The sequence below is a fragment of the Bidens hawaiensis genome, unplaced genomic scaffold, assembly GCF_021521415.1.
Source record: "Bidens hawaiensis isolate Kalapana, Puna unplaced genomic scaffold, B.hawaiensis_p1.1 tig00059182_1, whole genome shotgun sequence".
NCBI lineage: Eukaryota > Viridiplantae > Streptophyta > Magnoliopsida > Asterales > Asteraceae > Bidens > Bidens hawaiensis.
Window position 1 is genome coordinate 53,743 of NW_027500671.1, and position 10,200 is coordinate 63,942.

Below are 10,200 nucleotides of genomic sequence, written 5' to 3' on the forward strand. Positions count from 1 at the left end.
TTCACGTCCTAGATCTTCTATTAATATTTACCATTTATGTGGCTAAAATTATCATTTTTTTATTTATGATCATCTCAAGTATCATATTATGTTGGTTTTAGTTAAAATTGATGGTACATTTAAAATATTAATTATTTTAAACTAAATTTATTATTAAAGTTTAAATTGTGAAATCAAACTGGAACCAGGCCGTTAGTAACGATTCGGTTTCAACTTTCAATGGTTGAGTTTGGTTTTGGACGACAAAAAATCAGTATTAACGGTTGGACTCACAAGTATAACTTAAAAACCATCAAAACCGACACTGAACACCCCTACGTAACATATTAATTTATTTAAAATGAAAAAAAATTACAACAATATCATATCCAAATTAAAGAGAGTAAAATGCTCGTTTTTATGGTGGAATTTGTTTATAAAAATATTAACGTATGAAAAAGTTACAGTCGTTTAAAAATCATGGGTGGTAAGTTAGTTTACAAGTTAAATTAAAAACATAATATGATTAAACATGAGGGACCAAACTTGTAAGTTGAATGGATTGTGTTTAAAAGACATGTTTACCCTTACTAACACATGTACCTCATGCTTTAAGTGTTGTAAATTACTTAAAAATGAGTGTCTTAATTTGTCCTTGTTTGATGTATTATATATAATATAGATATATAAATGCATTGTATTGGTTTGAATATACCATTTCTTTAGCTTTCAAACCTCTCAAAAACACAAATAAATAAATAAATAATAATAAATAAAATCTCATCCAAAAACACCGAAGTCTCAATCTTCGATAGCTCAAATGGCAAATGAAGCGTGTTTATACAAAAACAAAGAGAAATCCTAAAATTTTAATGAAGTTTGACTTACGTTTAATGTCAGACAAAACATAAATGTCTCGTTGCAATAATTTTATCGTGTTCCTCAAAATCACATCCAACTCCACTTTAATAGCTCATTTGTCAAAGCATTGCAAGGCTGTGAATCTAAAAATGAAGCACAATTGTTAGCCGAAGCCTCCAGAGCCCGCAACTTAAACTTATCGAATACGAAGATGATGACAACGATGGTTATATATCATCATATTAAATGTCTAGTCGTTATTCTTTTTTTATTTTAACAATGTTTTTTGTTTAATTTATTTGTTTATTTAGCTAATGTTATAGCCCACACTTTGCGGCAGGGTTGTCTTTGTTAGTTGGTATATCGATCAAGGGCGTAGGATAAAAGGGACCGGGGTGTCCCCGGTCACCGTTGTTTTTTCTCTTTGTAGTGTAAATTTTAGCGATTTCGTCTGAAATTTTTTATAGGTATTGAGTCCGGTCATCATTCGGTGACTCTAGTCACCCTATGACTTGCCCAAGTTTAGCCATTGATATCGTTGAATTACTATAGACCATTAAAGACGTTAAAAATAACATACTACACCGTTAACTAAACATTTCTAGAGTTAAAAGTTATCTTTAATTATAATTAATTATAAAAAATAAGAAATAAAAAAGCTATACATGTGCAGAATTAAAAGAAAAAATATTTGTTAAAAGAATTAAAAAATATATTTACTACTCTATAATTATATTAAAATTCATGGATGAAAACGTAAAACACTTAAAGAAATATAATTAATAAACTTCATGAGACGTATGATAAATCTGTTAAAATAAAAATATAAACTGGTTAAGGTAAAAACAGAATGAAATGTAAAATCTTTAAAGAAAAAAATATTATTAAAGTTTATAGATCTTATGATTACTGTATTAAAGTTTAGAGATAGAAACGTATATTGTGACAAAAAAACAAATTGTTTGGCTTATGCCATGTAATCTATATCTATATATAGAATATACACAGAACAAAGTGGGTTTATTTTTACATTTTAGTAGTTAATTTATTATATTAAAAACTGGTTACTTAGTAATTGGTTCGGTTATTAACCTAACCGCTGACTAATGTTCTCACTCCAAAAGTTGTAAGTAAATGTAACCGGTGATTGATAGTAACCGATTTTCACCGTTAAACTAACAAATAACAAATGGTTAACCTATATTTGCACCTTAAGTTAGACCCAAAAAGACTCCAAAACTTAGCCAAACTCCTTGCGCTCTACATTTCCTTAAAGCAAGACAAACTCCTTGCACTCTACGTTCGCTTAAAGCGAACCAAACTACGAAACAGTTAACTTGTGACTCAAAGCGCATTTAAAGTAGAAAAACTTAGAAAACCTTGATCATATATAACTCTATTATAAATGACCCAAACTCAATTCATGGTTAACTCACTCATAATTTAAGTTACTTATTATAAAATTTTAACTCATTATTACAACTTTACTAATTACTAAATAAAAATCATAACAACATCTCAATAAGTAAAGATATTTTATTTCAAAAACAAGAAAGTCAAAATCAAAATTTAGCACCACAAAAAAAATCCACCACCACATCATATTTCCTTGGCTCATTTTTAACAACAAACACAATTGATATTTCTAAGTCTCCAACAGCCATTGATCACAATCCAACGGTCCGTGACGTTCCACACCTCCACCACCCCCGTCACCCTATCAACCCAAAAATAATATTATCCTCGTCTCACTCCGGATGAGATGAGAGTTCCAGAAGTTGCGTGTACAAATAATAATAATAATAATAATAATAATAATAATAATAATAATAATAATAATAACAATCAAGGCGTGTTAGTTTAACACAAGATAATACATACAATACAAGACTCTCCGCCTGTTATCATCATCATATCCACATCTCATCGATCCGTTCACCGGAATATTCGCTCCGAACACAACACGCATCTGTTCTACCTTGCTCCGGCGAGTTAGGTATACAATTCGTTATGAATTGTTTCGTTTTGCTGTGTTTTGTAGATGAATTTGCATATGTTTGCTGTTATGTTAGGGCTTCGATTTGAATTATGCTAATTATGTGTTTATGTTATTATTTGTTGAATTTTGAGAGGCGTGTGAATAATTGAATGAGTTTGATTGTTATTGGTTAAAGGAGATGTGTCGGTGATGAATTCGATGGCTCGGTGTTTGATTCGAAGTGTGTAAGTTATGGATTTGTGGTTATGTGGATTAGATAGAGGACTTTGTGGAAGTTTGTGTGCATATGATAACTAATTGATGTTGTTTTTGTTGAGGTTAAAGTTCAGATGGTTTATTATTCTATAGATGAGTGCGTTAATGGCGAAATTAAGGTGGTAATGTAGGCATAATAAGTTTTCGGAAAGGATACATGATTTCTTTAAAGGAGCTTTTAATTCTGGATTTTGTTGTTTCTTATGGTTTAATTTATCTTGAATTATTTTGTATTCTTGTAGTTTGTGGTTAAAACATGATTAAACATGCTAACTTGAATATTGCTGGATTATATCATCATTATTTAACCTGATATTGGGATTAGCAACTTGTGTATGATATATATTTCTGTAATATTTTAGTGCTTCTTGCTTTTTAATGCATAAGTTACACTTTTCAATTTTTTTTTGTGCATGTATATGTTGCTTATGCTCTTCTTTCAGAAGAATTGTTGCAAGTTTGTTCATGCTACGTCATTTAGAGATTATATGGAGTGTAAATACGCGATAAAAATTATAAAAGTTCATTTTTATGTGCAGAATTCTTTGTTTGCAATCATGGCGGGGGCTTTGGTGCAATCTACCAGCTTTCCTTCTGCAGTTTCAAGTGAAAGCAAGGTCCGTTCAAAGCGATCTGGTAATACAAAAAGAGCAGTTAAGATGATGTACAGCTTACAAGCTCCTGCAGCAAGAGTGAGGACTTTTTCTGGTTTAAGGGGAGTCAACGCTTTAGACAGCATGATCAACAGAGGTCAAGATTTCCACTCAAAAGTTGCAGCAGCCACCTCAGTTAGGAGAGCAAAGGCTTCTAGAATTGCACCGAAAGCCATGTTTGAACGCTTCACCGAGAAGGCTATTAAAGTAATTATGCTTGCACAAGAGGAAGCAAGACGACTTGGTCACAATTTTGTTGGTACAGAGCAGATATTGTTAGGGCTTATTGGTGAGGGCACTGGCATTGCTGCAAAAGTGTTGAAGTCAATGGGTATTAACTTGAAAGATGCACGTGTTGAAGTGGAAAAGATTATTGGTAGAGGTAGTGGATTTGTTGCTGTAGAGATTCCATTTACTCCCCGTGCCAAACGGGTACTGGAACTGTCACTTGAAGAGGCCCGGCAACTTGGTACACCTGTTGTTCTTTTGTAGTAGTCATGTTGTTATTTAAATCATTGATAACTTTTGTTAGTTCCATGGTTTAATGTTTCTTGTTCCGTTTTTCATGTCTCAGGTCATAATTATATTGGATCAGAGCACTTGCTTCTCGGTTTGCTTCGTGAGGGTGAAGGTGTAGCAGCTCGTGTTCTCGAGAATTTAGGTGCAGACCCGAATAACATTCGCACACAGGTAAGTTATCTTTGATATCTATACATCTAGAATTTAATTTGATTTTGTATACCAATGTCCGTGCCTTTGTGTAGGTTATTAGAATGGTTGGTGAGAGTGCAGAAGCTGTGGGTGCTGGAGTTGGTGGCGGGACTTCTGGTAATAAGATGCCGACACTGGAAGAATATGGTACCAACTTGACAAAGCTAGCAGAGGAGGTAATTATTTATAGTAAAATGTGTGGTAGGTTACATTCAAGTTAAGATCGACTTTTTTCAAGTTACAATATTGCCCCCTCTAAACAAATCCTTTACACCCTAAAGTTTTGCCTTTTTTTTCTTTTAACCAATTATGTTATGACAAGCCGCCCACTCGTTTTTTTTGTTTTTGTTTTATTTTTCTCTTATAACTTTTAAAATATGATGTTTTATATGATTCCGAGTGTACCGTTGCGACGTGTATATTTTCATCTACGTTTTGGTGTAATTTTCATTCAAAACCGAGTTTTTGTCATAATGTACAATTACTCGAAGCATGAATGTACATACCGTTAAAGTGGCTTCAAGTTTTTGTTTTTTTCCCACAACCTTAAAAACATGAAGTTTTATAAAATTCAGGGTTTGCCATTTCTACGTGCTTATTTTATGAGCGTTTCAACATGAGTTTTTTCCTCTGGTGAATTCTAATGTAAATGGCGTCGAAACCAGGCCTCACATGTTTTAACATCCCTGCCGCAGTGGCGCTGGTTATATTTTGCTGGTTATCGTCTGATATTTGGTTCTTTTACCTTTTAAGAAAGTTTTTGTCACAGTTAATATCTTCTATTATATATTTATATAGGGTAAACTGGATCCTGTTGTTGGAAGACAACCACAAATTGAACGCGTTACCCAAATTCTAGGACGGCGTACAAAAAACAACCCGTGCCTCATTGGAGAGCCGGGTGTTGGAAAAACTGCCATTGCAGAAGGCCTTGCACAAAGGATTGCAAATGGTGATGTTCCAGAAACAATTGAGGGAAAGAAGGTGTGTTTGGTTTTTTAAGGTGGTTTTTGTTTAAATAGAAGGCTGTCTGTGATTCATGTTCTAGATTTTCAGGTGATTACTTTGGATATGGGTCTACTTGTTGCTGGCACAAAGTACCGTGGGGAATTTGAGGAGAGATTAAAGAAGCTCATGGAGGAAATCAAGCAAAGTGATGAAATTATTCTGTTTATTGATGAAGTCCACACGTTAATTGGTGCGGGAGCTGCAGAAGGTGCTATTGATGCTGCTAACATCTTGAAACCTGCTCTTGCTAGAGGCGAATTGCAGGCAAGTGAAACATAATGCATGTGTTTGTTCGTTGGACTTTAACCAAACATCTGATCGAACACTGACAATTAAACGAACGGGGTGTTCTTGTTCATGTTCACTTGTTAAGAAGATGAGTGTGTTCGTGTTCGTTTGTTAATAATATAAACAAATGGTTCACGGATGTTAACAAATGAACATAACTTAACATAGATGAAAATACATAATTGAGCGAACAACAATTAAAGTAAAACTGTACATAAATCTGCTGGGTCTATTTTTATTTTTTCTTTTTAACTAGACTAATTTGTAATGGCAATCATAAAACTAGACTAAGTTGTAACGAGTCTATAAATTTAACTTAAAGCAAACCTAAACTAACAAACATAAATGAACTTAAACAAAAAAACATAAATGAACGAACATAAACAAACGCCCACAATCATAAATGAATGAAAATTTACAAACGTAACGTTCATGCTTGTTCGTTCAACTAAATGAACAAAAAAAAGTTGCTCATGTTTGTTCGCTTATTAATAAACAAACACAAATGAATGAACATATTGAAACATTCATGCTCGTTTGATTAGCTGGATGAATAAAAAGTTGTTCATGTTTGTTCGTCGAATTGTTCACTGAAAGTTTGCTTTGTTTGGCCTGTGGCTGCATAATGGCTTGCACATGACGATTGAAAGGCTGAATTCAATGTTAAAAAATGTTGTGTCACTTATCAGTTTTATATAAGTTGTAACCTTTCTTTTGCAATTGGTGCAGTGTATTGGTGCAACAACCCTTGATGAGTACCGAAAGCATATCGAGAAAGACCCAGCACTTGAGAGACGGTTCCAGCCTGTTAAGGTGCCCGAGCCCACAGTTGATGAAACCATACAGATTTTGAAGGGGCTTCGTGAACGTTATGAAATTCACCACAAACTTCGTTATACCGATGATGCACTCGTAGCTGCTGCCCAGTTATCCTATCAGTACATAAGGTATATTATATATAAAATAATAAATCATCATCATCATCATCATCATCATCATCATCATCATCGTACTCAGTATATCCCACCAATAGCAATGCTATGGTAGGGTCTGAGGAGGGTAAGATGTAGACAGCCTTACCTCTATCCCATAGGGATAGAGAGGCTGCTTCCGGTGAGACCCCCGGCTCGATAGTAGTTTTGCATCAAGCCTTGGACATAAAGCACATAGCACTCAATCATCGGGACACCGGCTGATTGGTGCATGTGCCCTTGTCTTTCGGCTATCAACGCCACCACATGATGCCTGATTAACCTTCCGCCACTTTTAACGTTATTTTCATGAGATTAGTAAAATAATGTCAAAATTAGTGCAATTTTACTTTTGCCCACCCGAGGGTTCACACATATATACATTATATGCGCGCACCGCAAGCAGGGCGTTATATAAATTAATAAATCCAGTGGTTAAAACTTATAAGTTACAAAATGATAAAAGACGGCATATTTCATTTTGTTTCTTGCAGTGACCGTTTTCTGCCTGATAAAGCTATTGACTTGATCGATGAAGCTGGTTCTCGTGTTAGACTTCGTCATGCACAAGTATGTGTATTTTTTTTGTTTTTGCAATCACTCGTTTATTGATGACTTTTTGTTAGTCACTCGTTTATTGATGGTTTGTTTTTTCAGCTCCCAGAAGAAGCTAAAGAGCTTGAAAAAGAACTCAGACATATAACAAAAGAAAAGAACGAAGCAGTTCGTGGCCAGGACTTTGAAAAGGTACTTGCTTTCTTCCCTTCATGTGACGAAATTAACGGGTTGGGTAACGGATCAAAACCAGTTCGGCTCAGAACGCGTAATAATTTATTGTACAAATTAAAATGGGTTAAGCTGGTTGAGACGTTTTTGTCCAATTTTTTATTAATAGTTGGTGTGTGTCTGTTGTGCATGAAACCGAAAAAATCGATCCGTAACCGAAAGCTGATCTGAAATAACCAAAACACAAACAAATAAATGACATATGGTTTGTGGTTGTGTGTTTTTGTAAAAACTGAACTTTTAGTTTGGTTTCGGTTTTGCATGTATGTAATTAAAACTGAAAACAACTGAATTGGACCAACTTTTTGAATTATCCTATATTATTTCGAGTTTTAAGAAGTTTAAGAATTTAATAATTGGGTTCCCCAAATATTTTAAGCCCAAATGTATAATAAGAATTACTTATTAATTTACATCAAAATCAGGCCCGAATTTTTAACCCAAATTTCTTCTTTTTGGCCCCAAAAATTTCAAGCGTAAATGGTTAAACGAAAAAACCAAATCAAACCCAAACAGAAAACTGAAACCGAACGGTTTTCAAAAACTCAAAAACCAAATTTTGGGTATTTGGTTCGGTTTGAGCCAAAACCCGACCCACGACGGCACGACCTTTGCACCCCGTCATTATTATAACAATAATCTATCTGTTATTTTTAAATAAATGATTTAGGAGGTTATGCATTAAAAATACACTTGGTGCATATTTTGACCCGTTTGAGATCAACTATAACCCATATTGAACCGTTCATTTAGAAATTACCATTATTATATTTTCTTGTTTGGTGTTATCTCCATACTCTTCTTAATTTTATACCCTTGACAGGCTGGCGAGTTACGGGATAGGGAAATGGATCTCAAAACCCAAATATCAGCTCTTGTAGACAAGAACAAAGAGATGAGCAAAGCCGAGACAGAGGCTGGAGAAGAGGGCCCCACCGTAACCGAAGCAGATATCCAGCACATCGTATCATCATGGACCGGCATCCCGGTGGAAAAAGTCTCCACAGACGAATCCGACCGTCTCCTCAAAATGGAAGAAACACTCCACACCCGAATCATCGGTCAAGACGAAGCGGTCAAAGCCATAAGCCGCGCCATCCGCCGCGCCCGTGTCGGTCTCAAAAACCCTAACCGCCCCATCGCCAGCTTCATTTTCTCAGGTCCAACCGGTGTTGGCAAATCCGAACTTGCTAAGGCCTTAGCAGCTTATTATTTCGGTTCGGAAGAAGCCATGATCCGCCTCGACATGAGTGAGTTCATGGAACGACACACCGTTTCCAAACTCATCGGTTCACCGCCCGGGTACGTTGGTTACACCGAGGGCGGGCAGTTGACCGAGGCTGTCCGCCGCCGCCCTTACACCGTTGTCCTATTCGACGAAATCGAAAAAGCTCACCCCGATGTTTTCAACATGATGCTTCAAATCCTTGAAGATGGACGGTTGACCGACAGCAAAGGACGGACGGTTGACTTTAAAAACACGCTTCTAATCATGACTTCAAACGTCGGTAGCAGCGTTATTGAAAAAGGTGGTCGGAGGATAGGTTTTGACCTTGACTATGACGAGAAGGATAGCAGTTACAACCGAATTAAAAGCTTGGTTACTGAAGAACTTAAACAATATTTCAGGCCCGAGTTCTTAAACAGGTTGGATGAGATGATTGTGTTTAGACAGTTGACCAAACTGGAAGTCAAAGAGATTGCTGATATCATGTTGAAGGAGGTTTTCGAGAGGTTAAAAGGAAAGGAAATTGAGCTTCAAGTGACTGAGAGATTTAGGGACCGGGTGGTGGAGGAAGGGTATAACCCGAGCTATGGTGCAAGGCCGCTTAGACGGGCAATTATGAGGTTGTTGGAAGATAGTATGGCGGAGAAGATGCTTGCACGTGATATTAAGGAAGGTGATTCCGTCATTGTTGATGTTGATTCTGATGGCAACGTGACGGTTTTGAACGGGAGCAGTGGTGCACCTCCTGAGGCATTGCCCGAGCCGATCTCCGTGTAGAGAAGGAAGGACAGGGCAGTCTTTTATCTCTGAACTTTAATCATATATGTTGTTTGTTATGTTTTATTGAATATGCATGCACAGTCACAGGGTTGTTAGATGTTAAAGCTGAGAAGTGTATTTAATATTTCTAGAATGTATTTTTATTGTATTTCTGGAAACTAAATTGTGTATGCAGTGTCTAGTTCAAACCGATCAAACCGTGTGATTTACTTCGGGTTTGGACGGTTTATGAACACCCTTAGAGTGTATGGGTTTAAATAATTTGGGAAATATTAAATGACTAATGAATTTATGTAGTATGTAGTATTAGCTTGTGTGGTGATGTTTGATGATGTGTCTTGGATGCTTAAACGCTGTAGTGCATATATGTCTGCATAGTTCCCCTAATTTTGCATAAACAACATCAAGCATCCAATGATATCTAAGCTTACACGTTAATAGAGGCGTGTATTGGTTTGAGGACTCACAGTTGAAACTGGTTAAAACTTTGTAAACCGGTTAAAATCCAATCAACCCTGCTTTTGATCAACCTTGATTCAATCCGATCTGGTTTCCAAAACTATCTGATGAAGCCTAAAACTGGTTTTGTGCACACGTAAGGTACCGATGACATTTCAACTCACTAGCTTCATATCAATGGTACGCATAAGGTATCAACCATCAATTATCTATTTGCTACCA

The 10,200-nt window shown here is 35.9% G+C and overlaps 1 protein-coding gene across 1 annotated transcript; it reads left to right on the plus strand.

The window, feature by feature from the left end:
• The first annotated feature begins 2,647 nt into the window (after positions 1-2,647).
• LOC143602580 (ATP-dependent Clp protease ATP-binding subunit ClpA homolog CD4B, chloroplastic-like) lies at positions 2,648-9,818 on the plus strand. Its single transcript, XM_077079640.1, has 10 exons — positions 2,648-2,836; positions 3,634-4,216; positions 4,322-4,437; positions 4,512-4,634; positions 5,257-5,442; positions 5,515-5,730; positions 6,484-6,701; positions 7,220-7,295; positions 7,383-7,472; positions 8,335-9,818. Exons 2-10 carry the CDS (start codon positions 3,652-3,654, stop codon positions 9,514-9,516), a joined length of 2,772 nt encoding a protein of 923 aa, XP_076935755.1. The 5' UTR covers positions 2,648-2,836; positions 3,634-3,651; the 3' UTR covers positions 9,517-9,818.
• The last annotated feature ends 382 nt before the right edge of the window (positions 9,819-10,200 follow it).

Excerpts from the sequence above, each read along its gene's own strand:
- LOC143602580 (XM_077079640.1), top strand. The coding sequence starts at position 3,652 with ATGGCGGGGGCTTTGGTGCAATCTACCAGCTTTCCTTCTGCAGTTTCA. Across the intron at positions 4,635-5,256 it reads TGACAAAGCTAGCAGAGGAG|GGTAAACTGGATCCTGTTGT; the intron begins GTAATTATTTAT and ends ATATTTATATAG. Across the intron at positions 5,731-6,483 it reads TTGCTAGAGGCGAATTGCAG|TGTATTGGTGCAACAACCCT; the intron begins GCAAGTGAAACA and ends CAATTGGTGCAG.